The sequence below is a fragment of the Natator depressus genome, chromosome 19 (genome assembly GCF_965152275.1).
Source record: "Natator depressus isolate rNatDep1 chromosome 19, rNatDep2.hap1, whole genome shotgun sequence".
Taxonomy (NCBI): domain Eukaryota; kingdom Metazoa; phylum Chordata; order Testudines; family Cheloniidae; genus Natator; species Natator depressus.
The window spans coordinates 9,605,704-9,630,723 of record NC_134252.1 but is presented as its reverse complement, the minus strand read 5'-3'; the positions used below and the strand labels follow the sequence as shown (position 1 = coordinate 9,630,723).

Sequence of the window (25,020 nt, the reverse complement as noted above, 5' to 3'; positions counted from 1 at the left end):
ATACCGGGGTCTCGGGCGCTCTGTTAAGAGCCACCAAAACTGGTGGATACCTGCTATAACCGAAGTTACTTTAATAACAAGGTATGCAAAGAACTTTTTTTTTTAAATACAAACCTTTGCAAAAGGATTAAAATGAACCCCCCCTCCCCCACAGGCACAGTAACATGCTACCAGAGTGCCATGACACATAGGAGCCTATCACCTCCTTCCCCAAGGACAGAAATGCAGCGCCCTGCTCTGTATCAGCTTAAATACATAAGGGTTTCATTTCTTAAGACCTAGATTCTGGTTTTGCACCCATAACTCTGTGGGTGCCACTGGGGACATGTAGATATCTCCTCTCTTCCTCCCTGCATGTTTTTTGTGGGTATAAATGGAAAGGTGGGTGAGGCTGCTTTAAAAGTAAGGTGCTAAATGCAGGTTCCCTGGCAGGCTAACAGCATCTTTGTTAAACAACATGGTCACCAAGGTTTCCAGTTACCCAGCAACACTCATGTTTGGTGCTGCTAGCCCTGTCATGCCCATAGTATTTCTCAAAAGTCTGGGCAACTGACTTCAAGAAATTGTCTTGGCCCACTGTCTAAGTAACTCAGCAAGGGAGCTGGCTGGAGGCAACACCTGTGGAGAGATGCTGTGATTATCAGCAACGATCCATATTACGCTACCAGGCATCACACCAGATGCTCCAGGAAGGACAGAGTAGCTGCACAGCAGGGAATACACCAGCTGACAAGCCACCCATCAGATACTTTTTGATCTTAGTCATGGGTAGCCTATTAGCCAGGTGGTTTCCAGAACATACATTGTGGTGGCCAGATTTCAAAAACAGGATTTCATTGAGACCAATAAAATCGACAAAAGAGCACCAGGAACAGCATCTTCACAGAACTGGGGATCAGCCCCAAAGGAAGGCTGCAAGCCTACAACAGCCAAATGTTAACATATGTCAGCAGGGTTTTCATCTGACTCAATTGACTTCTTAGCTTCTGAACCAAGAGTAAAAGGACAGCCAGCGGGTTTCATCATTAGCCCCATGGTGCTTTCCCTGCTAAGCAGACATTTAGTACTTCAGAGTCACCCCTAAGGTTGAGAGCTGACAAAATGTAAGAATGGAAAAGAATTTTCATTTGCGTATTTTGACATCAGATTGAGGTCTGTCTTCACTACACTCACAGGGTGCGGTTGCAGCTCACGTACCCTAAACCAAGCAAGCTTTAATCTAGGTAGTTCAGGAACTGGAGCAATAAAGCCGTGACAGTGCAGGCTGTACAAGCGCACACGGAATCCTGGGTAATTGCTTGCAGATCTAGCGCCACCCTGCTGCGATTTCACCGCTCTGGTACTGAGCGAGCTTTAATCTAGCGAGTGTGTCTACGTGAGCCGCAATGACTCCCTGTGACTGCACTGCAGACATATAAGGGGGTTACTCCCCTGCAGGACTTTTGGGAAAACCCTGTGCAGATCCCAGACAGCAGAACGTTGATCATACCCCATGCAAAGATTCTGAATGTAGTATCTCCCACTGAACATCTACAGGGAGGCTGCAAGGGTGTTTGTGCAAGAACACTGCTGCAGGCCTGCAAAGGCTCTCTGCTGCTTGCAGGGAGCTGACCTCCCAGGCAGAGTGTATGTATGCCCAAGGCTGCTGCAGGATTGGTTTATGGCTATAAAGGCAGATAGGAGAAAGACCAGTTCCCCCACCCCCCCAGCAGATCCATTAGGGATGAAGTTAAGTAGGCAGGAAATTTCTCTAGAGGATTAAGGCACTTCAGTAGCAATCCACTTGCTACTCTCCACATTCAGATCACCGTTAAAGGGATAAAATCCTAAGGCCTCATCAAGACTAGCATTTTCAGAACCCAATTTTAGCATCACCTTTTTTCCAGCCTGTTGGCTACTGAAAGGCTTCAGTTGCCTATACCTGAGCAATGCAGACTTGGTTACCCGAATGACCACACACTATTTATCCGGGCCAGAACCATGTACCTGGTTGTTGCAGGTAAGCCTGTAACCCTGCACTTCTAGGTACAATTGAACAGTGATAGTCGTGTAGCAGCTTGTCTATGAACTCCACAGACTTCCTCTGAACCCTTTTGTGCAATCAGTAAGGCCAGAATATTCAGAAGGAATCTACTTGGTTTGTTCATTACCAGAAAGGACAGAGGCCATGGCATCCACTTCCTTCTCATGTCAGTTTGAATCCTTGTGTTTCCATGTTCAGTATTTGACATACGTGGAAGATAACTAGTAACTCACCCACCAGATCGAATCAGAGACTTCACCAAATCCAGCGTAACACCTTCCAAAGGATCAAAGTCGCTGCAATGTCTGACGAACACCAAAGACCCTGAATAGTTCCAGTTAGCCAGTCAGCATCTAAATGACCTTGCATCAGAATCCCTGATTTCCCCTTGTGGATAAGCACCTGCATCTTGTACCTAAGCACGGAGATGGTAAGGTGCTTGATAGTTTTTTCCATTCCATGGGCTCTAATCTCCTCAGGTTTTCAGGTGTTCATTTCCAGTTGTTCCGATGCTATCCTGGGGAGAGCTTATCCATCACTGCGTGATGCAGTTGTCCCCCATATCCTGAGCATATCTGTCAGATATTGCAGTCCGTAAGTCCTCGATCTCTTTGTGAAGCTGCTTCACCTCCATCAGTTTCTTTGCAAGCACGTCTGCATTCAGCAAGTCATCCTTCTCCTTAACTGAAGATTGCACAGCTGTATAGTTAGAGAATGAAATCACATCAGACATACAGTTCTGAACAGGAGTCCTGCATTAGTGAATACATCACTTTTCACCAGACAAATTATCCACAGTACATGGCATTATTTAACACCCAACAGATATGTACAGGGAATTCAAATCTTTAATGCCTGTGAATCAGAGGTCTGAATAGAATGACAGAGCATAGAGAAAGGCAGGTTTCTTTTAAGCCTTTTCAGTGTTCTGAAACCCAGGAGGAGAACATTCTATCTAGAGTATAAATCAGACATCCCCAAACTGTGGGGCACCCCCCCAGGGGGATATGGAGGAATGTTCGGGCAGTGGGGGCTGGGCTCGGGCCAGCCCCCATAGGGGGCAGGGAAGGAGTGCCACCCAGCCCTATTCTGCCCCTGGCCCCCGCCAGAACTCTGCTCCCGGCCCCGCCCCGCAGAGCCACAGCCCTGCTTTCTGCCCCAGCTCAGGGGGAGCGTGACCCTGAAAAAAGTTTGGGGACCACTGATATAAACTAATTATTCTGTTCCACCCAGCCCATGAACCAAAGCCCCCCTCGACTCTGAGATTCCATCACTCTAGTCCCTTGTGTACTTACAGTGAATGCCCAGGAGCAGGGAAAGGTTGGGATCCTTGCCCTGCGCTCTTTGAGTCACAATGCTGTAGACAGACTGCAAATCCTGTAGGCAGCTGGCCAGTTCACTATGTAACTCATGGGCGAGATGAGCTGTCCCAGCAGGAAGCGGTTGGTTCATCTCTACCTGCTGGAGGTGCTCCTGTAGGGTCAAATTCTTCTCAATCAGATCCTGGTTCTGCACTGAAAGCTGAAGAAACAAAGTAACATTAGCTAAGTCTTAACTATATGTCAGATAAGACAGCTGATTCTAATGGCCCCTCAGCGTGGAGCAGGCATTACAGACTTTCGTTGCATTAAAATGTTTGGGTACTGTCCAGATACTATTCTCTGAATCAGGATGTTTTCTTTTCACAGGATTGGAAATTTGTGTCTTGCCAGCAGAGGGATATACTTTTAGCAGGGTAGATACTTGGTGGTGGTGGTGACCAAAAGGGTGGGTTTATATTAAGAATGGCCTCTGGATTCAAACCCAACTAGAACAGTTTAAAGTCAAATGTTGGGCCTGACCACCACAACACGAGGGTTTCTTAAATAGGAGCCAGCTTCTCTCAAAAGGTAAGAATATAAAAATCAACAGGACAGGAAGCGCCTTATCCCACTATCTCCCTGGCAGCCTCAGTCTGGATAATAATGCAGAGGCTTCCAAGGGATGCCTGTGCTCTTTCTCCCTTCTCTTCGCCCAACTCGATGCAGGCTGAATTCTCCCTCAGGAGACACACTCAGTGCTTGGATCACATTCAGGCGACAGATGGAATTCAACCTAGACTCTTTCACTCACGGCTCATGAGGCTCTGGCACAGGGGTCGGCAACCTGCGGCATGCACGCCAAAGGCGGCACGCAAGCTGATTTTTAGTGGCACTCTGCTACCAGCCAGGGTCCCGGCTGCCAGCCCCGCTCAGCCTGCTGCCTGCCTGGATGGATGGAACCAAGGGCCGGCAGCGGACTGAGCGGGGCCGGCGACCAGGACCCCACCTGGCAGGGGCCATTGGACAGAACCCCAGACCGGCAGCTCAGCCTGCTGCCGGCCCAGGGTCCCGGCCGCCAACCCCTGTAAATGTAAAATGTATTACTGGCACGCAAAACCTTAAATTACAGTAAATAAACGAAGAATTGGCACACCACCTCTCAAAGGTTGCCGACCCCTGCTCTGGTACATAGCTGTGGTGAATAAGACTTCTTTACTGCACCCTGGTGGCCAAGTCAGTAACTACAACCACAATCCACACAGTTGGGAGCTAGGGAGACAAGCTGCTGCATGGGCGCCACGCACAGCCAGATCTCAGGCATTACAAAAGCAACACCTGGGTGGAGAGAGGGATGAAAAAGAGAAATTATGGTTCTAAAATAGAGACAAGGGTACCCCTTTCTGGAGCACTGTCAGGGCAGCTAGCAGACTCTGACAAGGTGCAGTGAAGGAGGAACCAGCAACGGCACGTTAAATCCCCCGCTACAAGACAGTTTATTGTTCATTCAGCTACTGTGTTCATACACAAACTCCAGTTCTAACCTCTTTCACGGCAGTGCGCAGCTGCTGCAGTGCGTTTTCTCTTTGCATTGCTTCCTCCTTCAGAGCCTGACTTGTCCCCTCTTCCTGAGACACCTGTTCTTCCAGGCTCTGGAGCAGACCCAGGGAGAGAAGTTAGTCCAACATATCTTATAATCGATGCTCGAGAGTTCCCAGACCTTCAGCATTCACACCTCTCACCTTTATTCGGGAAGACAACTGCTCCATCTTCTTCTGCTGTTTGTCCACAATCTGAAATCAAAAGCAGATGCATCTAAGAGATGAACATGCCCAAACTTACTCAGTAATACCACTTGGGATTTGTCCTTTGATCTAATAGCTACAAATCTGTTTTTAATCACTTGATTACAGCCTGGTTTGTGAAGTGCTTTCAGATTCCCTGGTGGAAGGTGCTAGTAGGAATAGCAATTATGTACTGAGACTGGAGAGGCTGCATTCTTGGGGTTTCCCCTCCCCACTTGCTTCCTTTTCTGGATTCTTCAGTTTCTCGTCACTTTGATGTTTAAGTGAACACTACAGAATTGTACAGTTATCGCACCAAGAATGGCTACTAGACCCCTCCAGGTTTGGCATGCTGGGAACTGCTAGCGCTCGTATAAGTACATGATAAGAGTCTGAATGTTAAACTTGAACCCCTGATGTGGAACAGTTGAAGGAAGGAGACAAATCTGAGTTAGTGTGGGGTAGTCTCACCCATGTCTGAGTTGTATATTCAGAATTACCTTCCTGAGACAATCACAGTCTTTCTGCAGAGAATCATTTTCTGATGTCTGTTTCTCCACCTCCTGGACAGGTGACCCTCTGCCTGCACTCTTCACACATTGCTGAATCCTATCCTGCAAGCTGAGATAAACAGCTTAAAGGAACTTGCAAATATAAGAAATTTCAACATAATTTGGCAGTGCTTCTCTTAAAAGAGACAACAGGAGAAACGGCCATCCTCTGCCACAGAATGGATACAGAAGGGAAAAGCTTTTTCCACTGCCCTGTCAATGTTCTTCCATGTGACTTGAAGTGATTTACTTCTAAGGAATAGAGGGGGGGAGATCAGCCCCCATGACCCAGTCAACCGTTGCCCTCTTTGCTGAGGCTGTCACAATGGGATGCTCAATTATAGCATGTGTGATATAGACACACATTCAATGGGAACTGGTCCAAGTCCACAAGCTAGTTTCACATAGCTCCATGAATATGAACCAAGGGACCTAGAGCAGAAAGGCTTCATGCATTTCCCTGAGCCATACCTCTGCTTTGGAACAGCCAGAAGTTATGGTAATTCAATTTTATCTAGTAGTTACATTTGAGCACAATATCCAGAGACTCAATACAAGCCCAGTTCATAACTACGCTGCAGTAGAAAGATGCACTCTCGTGTATTCCACTTCTCTGTTCTCAGGATTCTAGAGCTACTGGCCTTCGCTACTAGGCAGAGGTCCGGCTCACCGTCATCTTTGGAGCTTTACCTGTGCACAGTGGAAAGCAACTCCAGTTCTTTGCGTTTTTGTGTTTCTAGCTGCATCTCCTGCTCTCTGCAGGCAGCCCGGACATCTCCGAGCTCTCTTTTCAGCGCCGTCATGGTTTCCTGCAGAGCAGAACTCTTCAGTTCTGATTCCTTTAACTGGAACAGAGAACATTGCTCAGCACTAACAAGTCTACAGATCCTCTGCCATACGCCACATTAGGGCTACCCTAGCAGTTGACAGGGACTTCTACTATTGATGTGGCAATTTACAGCCATAGCTCAGAACATTTCCCTTTCAGAGGGACAGATTGCAATTCTACTCAGCCTAGTGTATGCATAACTGGCAGCACTAAATTGTGGCATCCAGGCTAATGCCTCAAACTCAACACTATACAGAGGATGTCATTTTACCTGCTGATTCTGTTTCTGATGATCCTCTAGTGTTGGCAGATCAGCCAGGTAGCGCTCCAGGGTCTCAATTCTCTGCTGTCGCTCCCGGTTTTGCTCAGACTCCTTTTGGCATTTCTTTTTCAGACTGTTAATATGTTTGTCTCTTCCCTTTATCTGCATGAAGAGACATTTGAAGGTTTGATTTGCTTAGGTTATAATTTCCGTGTGTGTGTGTGTCTCTCTCTCTCCAGCTTGTCTATCAAAGCATTTTTGCAGCACCCATCACCAAGATATCAAACTGCTTTATCTCAGCAGCTTTTCTTTTCACTGGTATCTGAAAAAGAACTTCATCCATTGGAAGTTATATGCTAGTTATCTGGTCAGCACAGAAGCTCCTAAGCTGCCCTCTGTAACTGCAGGTTTTTATTGCTGGTGAGCCCAAGCAAGGAGCGGTTTCTGTACTCAAAGGAAGGATGAGCAAATACTCTTGGAATTTAAAAAAGTTACCAAGTGCCACACACACACTTATAAGAGGCTGCACACAATTAAAAATACGGTTAAAATTCTGAAATATAAAAATAATTAAAGCCGAGCAATGTGATGTCATTAAATACGCACAATTTAACACAGCCCTCAGACTCTTCGCAAATTGCAAGTAAGGGTCTTAGTGTTGCAATGTGTGGGTGCTCCTGTTTTATACCTACCTCTGAGCCCTCTGCAAATAATCAGAGAAACTTGAGAAAATGCGAGCCCAATAGTTTCCCTAAACCCACTCACCACAAACTGCAGATTTACGTATCATTTGTTTTTAGAACTGTAAAAATAGGATCACTACGTTACAGGGAACAAGGACTAATAGGGCTGAGAAGAGTGTCTCCAAATGGAGCACTCTTACTAGTACCAGGCAAGAATGGAACAGGCAGTTCTACTCAGGGTGTGACATTTATATAACAGAATGCCCAAGAAAAATAAGTAATGGCTTAGCCTCAAAACACAACATTTTATTAATTAAGCCAAGAATCATTCCTCATTGAATAGACAGTTTCAGCGTGTTTAAGTGCTGAGTGTGATTCATGTGACACAGAAACATGGATCCATAAGTCAGACTTTACCTCGAGCAGGGGAAGGACTTATGTCAAGAGAGGGAGTCTAACCTATTTCTTGTACTAACCCTTACATTTGCTTTCACAATGAAGCCTTAATTATATTGATTACTAATGATGATTTGCTAATTATAATTAAGAGTGGGTCTAGACAAGTCACTGATGTTACAGTGATACATACTGAAGAAAATTAAAGGGCAAAAGAAAGGCCACTCCAGAGGTTTTTCTTTGCTTCTTTTTGAAAGCAAGTTGCTCACAACTACAGCCTGATAGTGGCTGAGGTTTCTCTTTGCTTGGGGGCTGCAAGAGAAGAGAGCAGTCCCAATGGCTCCACGTAACAGGTGGTGGTGCCAGGAATGGCTCCTTGCGCCAATGCCCATCACTGTGCCAACTCCCCCCTTGAGGAAAAAAAAATAAATAAAAAAAGACATTGCCACAGTTCTAGAGCACCGACAGTCATACCCTCTCCTCTTGTTTCTTCAATTCCTCTACATGCTTCTGCACTGTCTCCTTCAGTGTCTCCTGAATCAGTTTCACATCCACCTCGGAAGCAGCCAGCTTCTTCTCCAATTCAATCTTTTCCTTACTGAGGGATTCGGTCTTCTCAGTAAACTGTGCTCGCAGGAACGAGTTCTCCCGCTGCAGCTCCTGCCAACAAAGACACCCAGCAACCAGCGTAAGGGTTCCCATTGTCCACTAAACCCACCTGTTAAACATAACAGACCTATTCTCCAGAACAGCAGTTACAACGCTGATGCATTATCCACCCTTCACCGCTCCCAAAGATCTTTACAGCACCACTTATGCACCTGCAGTATCAGCTCGCACACCGCTTGGCTGGTGCTGTTAGCCCCCGGCATCAATAGCATGACCACTGCAGTTTGTTCAGAAATCAAAGGATCTAAATGTCAAGAGCCACAGAAAAACCCAGATGGATTGGCACCAGCACACACCAGGAATGGACTTTTACCTTGTCCACCCCTCCTATGTGGAAAGGACCTGCTAAAACAAGCACACTGCAGCCAGTGGGTTTAGTGCATGCTATTTTCAATGGACTTCTTGCTGTTCCTACTTACCTGCATTCGCAACATGCAAATATCTCCATAGGGGGCAGCAGAGCTAAGAAGAGCACTGTGAACCTGCAGCTCACTCTCACGCACCTTCTGCTCCAGCTGGGAGATGTGCTGCCTCTGCCTGCCCAAAAAAACAAAAGACAGATCAGACAATACATCCTTCTCAAACGTACCCCTTAGTTGTTGCTCTAGCCAAGAGGACAATACCCTCTGCCAGCTATGTAAACCCAGTACCGTCAAAAACACACAGCTCCTCAGTCACTGCCCTACATCATGACAAAAAACACAGCTACATATTTTAAAAATAGCCTGCAAAGGAATAGCAATTTTTAAAGACTTGAAAGCGTTTTTGTCAAAAACATGCTTGTTTTTAGCATTAAAAATTTGAGTCTCATCTGCCCTGCAAGTCTCTATGGTGACTGGAGAATTTACTGGTGAAATTGCATATGTCAGAAGAGTTAAGCTGAGCAAATGACAGGGGTAGGGATTTTTAGTCCAAATGTTTAAAACTTCATGTGTGTTAACACCTGACATCAGTCAATAAGCACTTTGGAGACAGGACAGATTTGTTAAAGATTCACCAGCCCAAAATAAACATCCCCGAGATCCCAAAGAGCAAAACGAGGAAGAGCAGACATGGCATTCCAAATGTTTCTCATGTAAACAAACAGGAGAACACATTTTAAAAGCTTTTAGCTCTTCTTTCTCCGTCACAAAGCAGGAAAAAAGCAAACGCAGTTTTTAAAAATCCTTTGCAGATCCTTTAAGTTAGCCAATGCTGCTAAGGAATCACCTGTCTCACTTCCTCACTATTCGCTTCCATGGGAATCACTCTGAAATCTCATGGAAGAAAAGGGCATTTCTTCAAATGTTTTCTTACAATTACTATGTTATTTGTTAGTTTCAATAAAAACCCACAGGATCTAGCATTTGTGATTTTTTCTTACTGCTCTTTCCTGAAATACTTCCTACCTGTCAATGAGGATCTCTTTTTCCTTAAGTAGATTCTCACTGGTGTTCAGGATACTGACCCACTGGGCTGGATCAGAGGAGTGCAGTGAAGTAGCATACATTGAAGGTTGGTGGCAAGCAGCTCCATTTTGTAACTGGAAAAAAAAAAAGAATAGGAAGGAGAGGCTTAGGTTTCACAGAAGGTAACAGCAACGTTGCTCGGGCTATTTTTGTGCACTGTGTGCTCATCTGGCATGTGAGCAAGCATAAAGTTCATCTGGTACAGAGCTATTTCAGCCTGTGTCTGGGCTCTGGGAACAAGTCATTTTGGCTGAGCTCGGGCAATGAGTTTATTGAATAATTTTAGACCACTGTGCTGTCTCATTGGAAGTCATTCGTTTCTAATATTGCTACCCACCAACTGCTCACTAAACAAAATTGCTCCCCTCCAGTGAAAGACTGATATTTTCATAAAAATCTACTTAAAATTGTTCCAAAAGTCTAGATACGGAGCGAGGTTAGTCTGCTAGTTGAAATACTGATATCCACCATCTTCTATCTGCATACGTTTCCCCTGTACTTTCCGTTGGAAAGGGTAATCACCACCTGATTTAAATTATTGTGTAGCATTGCTGTGTTACGTTACATTGGGGTGGGGAATCTACAGGCCAAATCCGGCCTGCTGCTTCATTTCATCCGGCCTGCAGCAAGTGTCCGCAAGTGCCCCTCTGCAGGGCTGGAGCCACAAGCGCTAGCTCGCTGGGTTGCCAGAAGTCCGGTCGGCTCCACGCAGCTCCCGGCATGTCCCTGCGGCCCATAGGAGCAAGGGCAATCAGGGAAGCTCTGCGCACTGCCCCCACCCCCAACACCAGCTCTGCAGCTCCCATTGGCTGGGAACCGCAGCCAATGGGAGCTGCGGGGGTGGTGCCTGTGGGCAGCAGGCACCACACTGAGCCCCCTGGCTCCTCCGCCTAGGGGCCAGAATGGAGCCCTGGCAGGCAGGGACCCTGCCTTAGCCTCGCTGTGCCACCGCCCAGGAGCCACCTGAAGTGAGCACCGCCCGGCTGGAGTTTGTACCCCGAACCCACTGCCCCAGGTCGGAACCCCCTCCTGCACCCTAACTTCCTCCTAGACTCTGCGCCCCCACTCCAAACCTCTTGGCCCCAGCCTGGAGCCCGCTCCTGCACCCCCAGCCGGAGCACTCACCTGCTCCCGCACCCCAACCCTCTACCCCACCCTGGAGCCCCCTCATGGCACCCTGAACGCCTCATTTCTGGTCCCACCCCGGAGCCTAGGGGAAGCCCCAAGCCTCTGCGCCCTTCCCTGTCCCCCCCAAAGGGCTGGAGCCACAAGCGCCGGCTTGCCCCCTGCGGGGGGGAAGCCCCGAGCCTCCGCACTCCCCCGTGGGGCTGTGTGTGTGGCCTGCCAATGTTTTTTTCTGTGGGTCAGTGGCCCGATAGAAAAAAGGTTCCCCAACCCTGCGTTACATGGTTGCCGCATTTCAGTGATGTGAGGAATGACACATGTATATGTAGATAGTTTTGAGATAATTTGTATAAAAATGTGTAATAGAAGCACGAGACATTCCCCCCCTTACTGCATTAGTCAGGAATTGTGGTTACATTACATATAACTGCAAGAGGGGTGGAGAGGGAAGGAGAAAGCGATTTCAAAGAGTTGTTTTTTAAAATTTCTACCTGCATCTGTTCTACTTGCAACCGTATGTTGTCCAGCTGCTGCCTCCAAGCACTGAGTTCACAGACCCTCTGATGTGGATGCAAAGTGCAAGGCTCCTGCCTCCACACCCGAGACTGAGCCGCTGTTGGTTTCAAAAAGACATTATTGGGCTGAAATCCTAATGGCACCAATCTGCTCCCAGTGGGCCAAGTACCGCCTCGTGGCTCACAGGCTTCACTGGCTCCTGCTGCTGGTTTAGTCTCTGGCAGCACTTTGTAAGGCTCCTTTCCTCTGTAGGTGGAAATCAAGCTTGGATCCTGGAACTTGTGGGCAGGGTCAGCGTACAGCGTATCCAGCAAAACAGACTGATTAAGGGTAGGCTCAATGGCAGGAGTGTCAAATTTTCGAGTGTCTTCTGCTCTCAGGTGATCCGAAATGGGAAACCAGGACTGCTCAAAACCATTTTCCCCAGAAGTCCCGTAGAGATGCAAGAGATCCATGGGCAGCACTTGAGAGGATTTCACAGCAGTAAGATCTCCACTTCTTGTCAGCCCTACATTTTCAGCGGACGATCTTGGTACCGCTGGTTTTGATGAAACTGGTGCATTCTGCAAAGAGCTTGGCTCACCTGTTGAGTAGAGTGTGGAGCGTGAAGTATCCAATGTAGAAGGCATGACATGGGCTGTAGGGATGGTCACTTGGGTTTTGATCGGCTGAAACGAGGAACTGCTACTGGAATTGCAAAATTCTAGGGAAAGAATTTTTGAGAGAATTAGAATTAAAGCAACACTTTTCAATTACAAGACAACTGCCACCTTTTCTTATCCTGCTAGGAACATTTCCTATGGTCAAGGGGCTGGGGGAGATCATACACAGTAGCAGTGCAAGGGCACACTTGCACATTGCTTTTTCCTTTATTAAAAGTTCCAGGAGCCCCATGATATTTATGGGGCCGGAGTAAACTGTAAAAGTGCAACAACTGCTATCATTCATCCTAGATCATTACATTTTGGCATTAAAATTCTGTAATCAAAACTTATTGATAAACTTATCTGTCTAGTCACTTATAAATAAATCCTGAAATTGAGTAAAAAGGCTGAAACTTACTCAAGAACTGAAAACTGAGACCTTGATTACATTCTGCTCATCCCACAGCACAGCGACTCTGCACTGTAACCAAAAGCAATAGGAGCCTTTGCTAAGCCCATGATAAGCTGCAAACATAGCTGAACACACATCACAGAGCACTTGACCTTAGAACTCCCCTGGAACATGGCAACAAAATCAGCCGTTCCTAGAACTAAAAGTAACGGCTCTGTCCCACAGTCACAGGAAATGGGACAAAGCAGAGCACACAAGAGTGCAGATCCGTCATCTCATGCAGCCACCAAACCTGACTACATGGAAGTCTGAAGTTATTCTTAGTAACTCTCAGATTTCAATAGAGCAACAACAGGAGCTCAACTGTGCAAACACCAAAGAGCCTTCTTTTCCAATGTGTTGATTTTTCCTCTTCCCCATATATTCGGGCACCAATGCACCAATTTCATGTTTCCTCAGGCTACCCTGTTTTCTCAATGCATTCGCATAAGGCCCATCCTGACGTGCTATTTCTCCAGCCCAGTTTTGGGACAGCGAGCTCGCATTCCCACATGTTTTTAACATCGGAGTGTGCTATGAGAAGGAACGAAGTCACAATTTTAAAGTAACTGGAATGAGGAACTATGTCAAATGTCTCAAGCTACATAAAAATTGTTAATATGAAGGAACATCATCTCTCAACGTTAACAAACGGGGCGGGGGGGAGGTCCCCTGCAGATATCATCTCCCCCTAGGACTCCTTCAAAGAGGAAACAGCCCTCCAAATAGACAAGAATACGTGTTTCAAACAGACTGAGGAGAGTCGGTGCCGATTCCTTCACTCAAGTCCCCTAAACTTAGATTGTAGCATCCTGGTCAGGAGCTACTGAGTTCTATCCATGAGCAATGGAATCCACTGGAAATGAATCAGTCCCTTGAATTGTGGGAATGGTCACCACAGTCAGTGGCATCTTATAACAAGTGCACTGATTTTAAAAGTCAAGTCAAAATATGATTCTAACAATTATCAGTAATGCAAGCTCAATCGGAGCTCTTCGGAGAAGGGACATTGTCTTGCTGTATGTTTGTGGTGTTATCGACAACAACACCCAACTTTGAGTGCAGCTGGAAATTTTCTTGTGCTGAGAAAGACTAGATGGGGAACCTCAAGGTGCAGGCATACAATACTTTGAAAAAATTATTTAAGAACACCTAGATTTTGAATCTTGCATTGTTAGAAAATATGGCAAGTTTCAAATGGTACCATACACCTGAGGAAGAATGGGGAAGTGAACAAGAAGTGTTCCTTCTAAAGAGCAATACAAGTAAACCCTCCTTATTTGTGACTGAAAGGCGCTTTAGGTTAACAAGCAATGTCCTACGCCAGTGGTTCTCAACCTTTCCAGGCTACTGTACCCCTTGCAGGAGTCTGATTTGTCTTGCATACCCCAAGTTTCACCTCCACTTAAAAACTATCTGCTTACAAAATCAGACACAAAAAATACAAATGTATCACAGCACACTATTACTGAAAAATTGCTTACTTTTTCATTCTGTCTGTATGAAATTTTAGTTTGTACTGACTTCGCTAGTGCTTTTTATGTAGCCTGTTATAAAACTAGGCAAAGATCCAAATGTGTTGATGTATCCCCTGGAAGAGCTCTGCGTAACCCTGGTTGAGAACCACTGTCCTACGCAAGCCTCATTACTGCCTCAGACCACACATACACAAGAGTTTGTCTCATCTAGCATGAGGTAAGGTGCAGTTTCCTATACTGCTGTAGAGTACATTACTTGCACACAATTAAAAAAGCCAACATGATGCTGTGGAAGTGTAGAAGCCTGAATTCAAGCAACAGAAGGACAAGAAGTGGATCCACACATAGTTATAAGTCAATGACCACAGTTTCTCTCCCCCGCTAAAAAGCAAAAACATGATTATTGCCCATTGATATCAGTGTCAGTTCCCCATGCGCTTAAAGTCATGGCCTTCTTGGGAAGCTTTGTGCTGCAAGGAGAACTCCAAACTAACAATCCCCTGGTTAGGACTGGATACAATATGAAAAGTGACCTTGAAGAATGCATCTCACTACATAACCAAAATAGTCAAGTCTAGGTATCATTGAGAACTATTACACAAAAATTCCCTTGTTCTGTTTGCAGCTCAAGTCAAAGTATACCAACATATACCAGTCTCTATCTAGTTTAATAAATTGACCATAATTCATACAAAATACAGGTAGAGAGAAATATTGAGGCAATAGTTTTGTCAGGGAAATTGTGTAGAGTGAGATCCTCACACACACACTATTGGAAAGTACATTAATATGAACCAGAGGCTAAAGATCAGTAGCTCCTTGTGCATTTTAAAGATTATTAATCTACCTCTGCCAAAAGTCATTTTAATTGACAAACTTGTAACTACAGTTGAAGCTAGAAATTGTAATGTAGTTTGGCTAATCACCTTTCAAGCTTTAGATAAAATAATGAGTCTCTCAACCAATATAGATTTGTTTACATTTTAGGTTATAAAACTAATGGCTAAGTGTATAATATTCTCATTACAGAATATGTCCTCTTCCCCTCTGTTTCATAATGCTAGGGCTGTTTCTGTGTCAGGAGGTTCTTGACGCTTGGTTTATGTTGTAAGAAGAACTAGAAAAAATTCTGCAGTTTTACTGCAACGATCAGACATTCAGACTCACCCTCTGTGCTGTCTGAGCAGGAAGTCCCGATTGCTGTATCCCCACTGTCAGCCATACTTAAACAGTGACCAAAACGACTCTGGAACTTCACAGACAGAGTTGGGGTTTTCCAGTCGGTCTCCAAAGAACAGCTCTTTTGACCTGTATTAGAGTCTGGAAAAGAGTCACACCGTGGGCATATAATTCAGAGCACTACCTATCAGTATTACACCAAGAGTGTGTTCCCCAAAGATCAACCTTTAGAACCTACACTGAGGGGAAAATACCCCCCAGCCTGTTCCACCTGCTCAGAGATATTTGCCAGTGACGGAGACCGAAAGGCAATAAATGAAGATGACTTTGCAGCTGATTTCAAAGAAATAAAGCTTCAGACGGTGAATGGAAGAGACTTATTAAACCCATCCTTGCCCTTGCTGGGGTGAACGGAGGAAATATTAGAAATTAATTTTACCAAGGAGACCAACAAGCCAATTTAATTTATCAAATGGAATTTGAACTTTTGGTTACAAAATAATTTTTCCAATTTAATTCAAATTCATTAAAAAAAGTGAATCTCTCCAGAATGATTAGCAAGTCAATTTCTTGAGAATCAGCATTAAGCTGTAGTCACACATTTCCACACTGTGTGGATATTAATTGTTCTTTGTTTGATTGCTCTGAAATACTGCTGCTTGAGAAATCTCTTTCCTAATGGCAAATCTTCTCGTAACAAGAAAAAAGAAAAGGAGTACTTGTGGCACCTTAGAGACTAACCAGTTTATTTGAGCATGAGCTTTCGTGAGCTACAGCTCACTTCATCGGATGCATAGCATATTGTGGAAACTGCAGAAGACATTATATACACACAGAGACCATGAAACAAAACTTCCTCCCACCCCACTGTCCTGCTCATAACAGCTTATCTAAAGTGATCATCAAGGGAGGGCCATTTCCAGCACAAATCCAGGTTTTCTCACCCTTCCCCCCCCCCCCCAGACACACATACAAACTCACTCTCCTGCTGGTAATAGCCGGAGAGTGAGTTTGTATGTGTGTCTGTGGGGGGGGGGGGGGCGGGGGGAAGGGTGAGAAAACCTGGATTTGTGCTGGAAATGGCCCTCCCTTGATGATCACTTTAGATAAGCTGTTACGAGCAGGACAGTGGGGTGGGAGGAAGTTTTGTTTCATGGTCTCTGTGTGTATATAATGTCTTCTGCAGTTTCCACAATATGCTATGCATCCGATGAAGTGAGCTGTAGCTCACGAAAGCTCATGCTCAAATAAACTGGTTAGTCTCTAAGGTGCCACAAGTACTCCTTTTCTTTTTTCTTTTTACGAATACAGACTAACACGGCTGTTACTCTGAAACTTCTCGTAACAGGCACAGAGGACCTAAAGCAAGTCAGCAAGAGATGAAAGGACACCACTATGGAAGATAAGAATGCAATGCATCTCTCACCGGTATCACTGTGCATGTGCTCTGACGCAGCAGAGTGACAGTGTTTGCATACAGAGATAATACTAAAAAAAACAAACAAACAAGGAGTACATGTGGCATCTTAGAGACTAAAACTGATTTAGGCATAAGCTTTTGTGGGCTAAAACCCACTACATCGGATGCATGCAATGGAAAATATAGTAGGAAGATATATATACACAGAGAACATGAAAAAATGTTTTTCCAATCCCCCCCCCCCCCACTGTTACTCACACCTTCTTGTCAACTGTTTGAAATGGGCCATCCTGATTATCACTACAAAAGGTTTTTTTTCTCCTGCTCATAATAGCTCACCTTAATTAATTGGTCTTGCTACAGCTGGTATGGCAACACTCATTTTTTCATGTTCTGTGTATATATATCTTCCTACTGTATTTTCCACTGCATGCATCCAATGAAGTGGGTTTTAGCCCACGAAAGCTTATGCCCAAATAAATTTGTTAGTCTCTAAGGTGCCACAAGTACTCCTCGTTTTTTTGCTGATACAGACTAACACGGCTACCACTCTGAAACCAGAGATAATACTGGTGATGGTAAAGCTGCATTGCAATATTATCTGTTATGAACTCCTCCTTTGCTGGATTTTAAGAGAGGTTGGTTGTATGTGTGACGATCTGTCCCTGGACACTCATGCAATTGTTTTGCAGACACAGGATACTAACAGATCAAATGTTTTAAGATTTTATTTTTAATAAAAAGCTTTTGGTAAATAAGTCACCTCCTGGGTTTCCTAAGGAGTCTCCTACAAGGATATGGAAGGAGTATGACTTAAGGAAAACAATTCACAATTCAAACCTGTTGGACTGGTGTGCTGGAACCTCAGGTCTGGGCATTTCTCGAGAGTGGCCATCACAGCTAGTCCAGTCAACTATAAAATTAAAGAAATAGAACCATATTTTAAATCAGCATAATCCAATCCATTTTTGCCACTGGCCAAGCAAGACGTATACAAAGCCTGCACTGACATAAATACTACAGCTACTCTTCACTAAAGGAAGCATTTCTCTTCATTACCACATTTCACATTTAATTAGCACCTCCCTTCCAGGGCAGCGCTACTTTTCCACTATAGAACAGCAGTTAACACTTCAAGAAGGGCAATTAGTCTGGATTACCACACTTTTCAGAAATGGAAAATGTTCTGGTTTGTAACACTTTTAAAGTGCTCAGCATAAAACCTGGCCACATGTTATACTATCTTAGCTATTTATAGGGCATCAGCCACCATCATATCTAGGTATTCATTCTATAATTATTCAAAATTTCCTTTTACAAACCTCAGCACTTGGCCAGTTCATTTCTGCCCTCCAAAGATTACTTCATACAACTACACCCAGAAACCTGGTCAGTCAGTCATAAGTGATGTTACACCATCAGCTATGATCATTGCTCTATCCAGAGCTTTGGTTGACTTTATTGACCATCTCAAACATATGAACCTCCTGCCCAGAGTACGCCTATAATATCTAGCACTTGCAAACATCTTAGTTATCAAATTCAAGCTCTCAGTTCCTTCAATCCTGTGAAATACTAACTGCCTATTATCCAGTTCTTGCAGGACCCACTTTAATGAAGTATATTTTGCCATCCAAAGTCCTCATGGAAAATATTTCTATTTTGAAAACAAAGAGCTAATGATTTGGCACTAGTCACATGGTGAGACAGTAGGGAATGCAATGAGATATGGGGAGAAGAAAAGAAGTGGAGTTCCAGCCTGAGCAAAGAGAAACAAAACTTGGCCGGATAGCTCAGGTTAATGGTTATGTGTAGGGCCCTACCAAATTCAAGGTCCATTCTGGTCCAATTTCACAGTCATAGGATTTGAAAATTAGTCAATTTAATCTTTTCAACTGATATTTCACAGTGTTGTGAAACCATGGGGCTCCTGACCCAAAAGGGGGTCATGGAGGGGTCACAAATCTGTTGTGTGTGTGTGGGGTCATGGGCTCGCTACCCTCACTTCTGCGCTGTCAGCGGCCCCAGAAGGTCCCACAGGCAGCTCGCAGAAATGGAGATGGGTCTGATCTCCTCTGTGCTGCTGGGAACACCCCAGCTGGGGGCTCCTAGCTATGAGTCGGGGCTGGGCTGGGGAGGGACAGGACTTGCTCTTCCCCTGCACAGCTGCTCTGGGAGCAGGGCGGGTGATCAGACCCACCTCAGGGAATCTCGCCCCCCCCCCCCCCCCCGCAGGGCACTCCCAGCAGCACAGGGGAGATCAGACCTATCTCCACTTCTGGCAATCTCTTGCAGCTGCAGGAAGCCCTGGGGCTGCTACCCAGGCCGGGTACCCAGAAGTGGGTCTGATCCACCCTCTCCCCCGACAGTGGCTATACAGGGGGAAAGCACATCCATCCCCTCTGGGCTGGGGAGGGGCGGGATGCAGAGTAGCTGGAGACATGGTAGGAGTCCCGGCTGGGACACCCCAGCCCTGCCCCTCCAATTTCACAGAGGAAGCCTGATTTCACGGTCTGTGACGCGGGGGGGGGGGGGGGGGCCTGAGTGGCGGGGGGGGGCGCTGAGCGGCGGGGGGGGGGCAGGATGCGAGGGCAGGGCGGCTAGGAGCTGACCAAGGCGCGGGGGTGTCTGGGGACCCGAGGGACCTGGGCGCCCGTGTGGGGAGGAGAGGGACGGGTCGGAGGGCTGTGGGGGGGGGGGTCTATCCGCTGGAGTGGGGCAATGGGGGAGGGGAGGGCGGCAGGGATCGGGGGTATATCTGGGGGCAGGGGCTTAGCGGGGCTGGGGAGGGTCAGAGCCGGGGGGTCCCGCGTCCGGCTGCGCCCCCAGGGCGAGACCCGGTGGGGGGGGGCGGGAGGCCGTTCCCGGGCGGACGGGGGAGGGAGAACAGAGGGACTTTTCCCGCCCCCTCACCTGGCTCCACTCGGCTCTCGAGCTCCCCCCGCCTCCTCGCTCTCTCGCGACGCAGGCGCGCGCGGAGCCGGCGACCGTTACAGCCGTGCCAGGGGGGGAGTGGGCACCACGCTAGCGAGCCACGCCCCCACGCTGCGCCGCGCCTATCCGGAGCGACGGGTCCGCCTCGTGCCCCGCGCCATTGGCTCGCAGCATACGATCCCGGCCCAAGAGACACGAGCTCCGCCTTCCCGCTCAATAGCGGCAGCGCACCAGGGAGAACTGTCTGCCACCGCGACCCGTAAGGAGAGGAGGCGGGGCCTGGGGCTGCGAAGCGGTTGCCCCGCCCCCTTTCCAGACCTCGCCTCCCAGCCCCTAGCCCGCCCCTGCTCCTTCCCCTCTCAAATCCCAGGTCCCGCCCCCAGCCTCTGCCCCTCCCCCCTCAGTACCCCCCACCCCGCCCCACGTGGCATTGCCTGGGCGAGCCCAGCCCCTGCCCTGCCCTGGGGGCCATGCCCAGTTGCAGGCCCAGCTGCAGGTTTTGCACCCGGTGTTGGCGGCTCCTCAACATCTGTTCCCAGCCCTCCTGCCCTGGCCCCCCAACCCCCCCCCACGTAGAACATCTGCACTGCTCGGTCCGCATCGCCCAGTGCAGGGGTGGGTCCCCCCAGAACGGAGTCACCCGGTCGTGCCGTGCACCCCAGGGCTTCTCTGCACTTGAACCGCTACTGCGGTGCCGCTGCGTGACCACCCCCCGCGTCCACGGGACATCTGGTCACCCTACCCGTCTGTCCCCGGAGAGGCCATACCTCGTCTATTGACCTAGTGCTGTCTACACCATGGCTCTGGTCAGCTTAACTACAGCGCTCAGGGGTGTGGACTTTTCACACCGCTGAGCGATGCAGCTGGGTCGACCTCACGTTTTAGTGTAGACGAGGCCTATATCTCTACAAATACACTGGAGATAGCTGCACTGGAGAGATACACTGGACCCCCCTGAGCCCGATTAGGGCCTGTGGGCACTACCCAGTACAATTAGCCAATACCAATTATATGTTTCAGAGTAGCAGCCGTGTTAGTATTCGCAAAAAAGAAAAGGAGTACTTGTGGCACCTTAGAGACCAACCAATACTCCTTTTCTTTTCTGAGAATACAGACTAACACGGCTGCTACTCTGAAACATATAATTGGTATTGGTCAATTGTACTGGGTAGTGCCCACAGGCCCTAATTGGGCTCAGGGGGGGTCCAGTGTAGCTCTCCAGTGCAGCTATCTCCAGTGTATTTGTAGAGATATAGGCCTCGTCTACACTAAAACGTGAGGTCGACCCAGCTGCATCGCTCAGCGGTGTGAAAAGTCCACACCCCTGAGCGCTGTAGTTAAGCTGACCAGAGCCATGGTGTAGACAGCACTAGGTCAATAGATGAGGTATGGCCTCTCCGGGGACAGAGGGGTAGGGTGACCAGATGTCCCGATTTTATAGGGACAGTCCCGAATTTTGGGTCTTTTTTTTATATAGGCTCCTATTACCTCCCACCACCGTCTGGATTTTTCACACTTGCTGTCTTGTCGCCCTCCGGACCGGAGACCCACTCCTGTGGTCTCTAAGGTGCCACAAGTACTCCTTTTTTTTTTTTTGCCAATACCAATTATATGTTATCCTGAGAAAGAAACTGTAACCTTGTTAATAACCCCATTACAGCAAGCTAGGGGACTGGCTTGAGATGAATAGCCAGCCCCTGGAGCATGCTTCTGTTGCAGAGCCCTAAGGACTGGAGCAGTTTCATAGCTAACAAAATTAATCATAGAAATGTAGGGCTGCAAGGGATTTTTAGAGGTCATCAAGTCCAGCCTCCTGCAGTGGGGCAGGACTAAGCCAGCCTAGCCCACCCCCCTGACAGGCGGATGCACATCTATAGTTTGCTTTACCCTTAGCACTAAGCACCATTTTTTAAAAGGCCATTTAGGCACCTAACTACCATTGCAGTAGTTGTACCGAACAGCAGGCCAACCCCATATGACAAAATACTTCAGTGACCTGTCAGCATTCCTTGGGCTTCAATGACACCACTCCCACCTTGAAGGTAACTGATCATACAAGCTCCCACCCCTGAGAACTTTCTCCCACGGTGATGTTCAAGAAACAGAAAAGTTGGAGTGCTTGGAGTCCTTTTTGTAACCTATGCAGGTGTTGCTGGCTGAAAGGGGCTATAGCAAGGCAAAGTATTTCTACCAAGCAAACCTGTACAGGGAGTGGAGGAAAGCTCGAAGCATTTTCAGCTACCAACTGTGAGAAAGATGCCAGAGTTGTTGTGTAGGTTTAGAGCTACTGTTTATACCACAGAGCACCAGTTTAGGGGTGCGGGGGGAGAAAGGGGGAATGCTACCCTCTGTTCAGCATGCCTTTCCACACCTGGCAGCATTTGAGAAGTAAAAATAAGGACACTTGGGAAGACAAACATTGGCACCTCGCTCATTTAAATACATCAGGCTAGAAGAGCAGAGTGCGGGGAAAAGGTCCATAGCAGAGACAGGACTAGAACCCACCTGGGCTATTCCTTTTCTTTTGCACCAACCACTGGATCCCCTGGCCCAACTTCTGTCAGGTGCGGCAAATCTAGAGTAACGGCCGTTTCCTCTCTGGAGTTACGCTAGGTTCATGCTGGGGTAACTGAGAAAGAATGTTAGCCCACTGCCTAGACACAGTGTAAAGTGCAGTGTGTACAGTATATTGTGTACAGCACAGTGCACACGATGGAGGCACCTGGCATCTTTAATAAGGCACGTTTCCATGGCAATGAGAACCTGGAGCCTGCAGCCGCCAATTCACTCGCAGCTGCACAGCGATCCTAGTCTCCCCGCCCGCCATGTCCCTCAGTCTTCCAGAGCTCCCCTTCCTGTACACTCCCAGCCAAGCCGACCCACCCAAAGCCCCTGTCCCACCCACCCAAGCTCTCCCAGGTCCCCTTTCCCCAAGACCCATCCTCCACCCAGACACATACCCTCTTGCACAATGCAAATGCTGGTGTTCATCACCTTCTCCATTTCTCTCTCACACCCTTCCCCCACCCCAATCCTCCAACCTCTTTGCCCTTCACAAAGCTCTTGGGCCAAGTTCAGCCCTGGTACAGGCAGAGGCGTCATGTTGGGGCTGATGCGATCCAAGCAGCATAAACGGTCTAACAGAAGGCACTCTCCCCGCAGTTACCTCGGGTGGGGGTCAATAGAGCATTGCTCACTGGGGCCCCTTCCTGGTGCATATTCATGATTAGAGCCTTTTGTTATGGCTGGCCACGATCTAGGCCCAGAGCGGAACGCGGGGCAATGTTAATGTGTAACCAGGGGGCGGGGAGGGTCACTTAACGTTTAATCAACAGGCTTGAAATGTTAGGAAGGAAACGTGTTCACGACAGAGGATTTACAAAGTCAAGGTGATGCGGACAGTAGAACCATAACCAACATCTTCACCTGGGTTCCAGCAGCCTCCAGCCCGGCCTGGAGACGAGCGACGACTTTCTCCTTTCCGCTCCGTGCATCCCAGAAAACGCCTTCCCGATTGCACAGAGTCTCTGCCCGACTCTTCATCCCAGCCCGAGGGAGCCCCCTTGAAGAGGCTAAGAGACCTGGGCCCTTTCTCATCAGACCATGGCAACTGGCTCCATAGCCCTTGGGCTGGTGCTGGCTCCCATGGGATGGGTCTTGCTGCTGGCAGCCACGGTGACCCCGCAGTGGAGAGAATTCTCCAAGCGGCCCGGCTTCCCACGGGACGTTTCCTTCAGCGATGGTCTGTGGGAAAGCTGCGTGGAGGTGATCGGCGTGCCGGGCAGGGCGTGCCAAGCCATCCCCCAGGAGACTGCCATCTCCTGGCCCATTCAGATGCTGAGAGCACTCACTGTCATCTCAGTGCTTACAGGGGTCCTGAGCTACTCTCTAGCCCATGTGGGGGTGCGCTGGTGGGCAGACCAGCCCAACCCCGAGCTTACGGGAACTGCTGGACTCCTGCTGGTTCTCTCTGGAGCCATGTATCTATGCGCCACATCATACATGGCTTACGAAGTCCTAGAGAACATGGCCAACCACCAGACCCCCGCAAGAGACAAGTTCCGGCTCGGGACCTGTCTCTACCTTGGCTGGAGCGGCGGAGTAGCTGAGATCGTGGCTGGCATCTGTCTGGCTGTCAATTTCCAAAGGAAGGAGGAAAGCAGCTCAGGGAATGTGGCGGCTCCTTATGAGGTGGATTACTGAGGGGGGGGCTACCAGGAAGCTGGAAGAGGAAACTGAGGGGGACTGTCCTCTGGGGGATTACAACTGTCTTTTCCTTGTGCACTGAGTCCATGTGGGTCTCCTGCTGTACCTGCTTGAGCATGACTGTGCCTTTACCCTGCTGCGCTAGGATCAAGCTGCACATCTTCAACCCCGCAGGAATGGCATTGCTGGTAACAGGGATGTACAGGCTGGCCAGGCAGGGAAAATCAACACCCTCAATCAAGCTGATTTTAAAGATGGGCTGATGATCGTCTCCCTAATGAGGTGTCTCAGGGGCCGTGCCAGCTTTGGGGTTTTACCAGCCTGTAGGTTTGTCTCCCTGATGCTACTTGAAAACTGCCCCCCCCCCCCGCAACCAGGGGGAAGGGGCTGAGGGAGGGTGCAGCAGAAGGGGAGTGCACACTTCCAGCTGTGTCACATCTGTAAGGGGCGGGGGAAGCACAGTGAGGGCAGCTTTGGGGGGAGCTGGGGTGTAGAACTGGCAGTGGGGGCTGACCCAGAGGTAATCCAGCTGAGGCAAATTGATAAGGGAGGAGCATAGCTGGCAGCAGAGTCGGGACTCTCCAAGCACAGATTTGATAGGGGTGGGATGGTGCCTGCTGCTGCTGGTAGAGGGTGGGAAGGAGGCATGCAAATGCTTCTGGTCCTCAAGCAGAGGCCAGCGGTGCTCAGCTGCTCTCCCTGGGCCCGGCCCTAGCTGGGCTCTGCTCTGGTCTGAGGCCCTGGAAGTGCTCAGGTAACACAACACATGATGACATCACCCACCTCCACAGCACCCTAGCATAGTCCCTCTCTTTGAGGGTCATCTTATTTCCTCTTGAGAGGGCCTGAATATCCCTCCAGGCAGGAGAGGCCAGCCCCTGAAGCGAGATGAAAGCAAGGAAAGAGGGGTAGAGAGAGACTATTGCACAGAGGGGTTTGGGATCCTGTCTCTGTGGAGCCAGCTACTCCCTGCATTGTAGAGACAGGCTGCTATTCCAAAACTTAAAATCTAAGAAAAGGAGGCAAAGCTGGACCTGTCATCAATGCAGTTTTATTCATGGCCTAAGAAAACCAACCTTGCCTGGTTCAGGCAACCCCTGTCTATTCCAGCTATAAGTGGCCAG

General features: G+C 48.1%; 2 protein-coding genes across 2 annotated transcripts; one reads left to right on the top strand and one right to left on the bottom strand.

Moving 5' to 3' along the window:
* CEP85 (centrosomal protein 85) lies at positions 1-19,724 on the bottom strand. Its single transcript, XM_074934478.1, has 14 exons — positions 19,670-19,724; positions 17,597-17,669; positions 15,325-15,477; positions 11,560-12,287; positions 9,884-10,017; positions 8,915-9,032; positions 8,301-8,486; positions 6,757-6,909; positions 6,347-6,501; positions 5,606-5,726; positions 5,064-5,114; positions 4,866-4,973; positions 3,319-3,544; positions 1-2,722 (listed from the first exon to the last, which is right to left on the bottom strand). Exons 2-14 carry the CDS (start codon positions 17,649-17,651, stop codon positions 2,559-2,561), a joined length of 2,352 nt encoding a protein of 783 aa, XP_074790579.1. The 5' UTR covers positions 17,652-17,669; positions 19,670-19,724; the 3' UTR covers positions 1-2,558.
* A 3,340-nt stretch (positions 19,725-23,064) lies between these two features.
* On the top strand, positions 23,065-23,902 carry LOC141974590 (claudin-19-like). Its single transcript, XM_074934410.1, has one exon. It carries the CDS (start codon positions 23,294-23,296, stop codon positions 23,891-23,893), a length of 600 nt encoding a protein of 199 aa, XP_074790511.1. The 5' UTR covers positions 23,065-23,293; the 3' UTR covers positions 23,894-23,902.
* Positions 23,903-25,020: the final 1,118 nt, after the last annotated feature.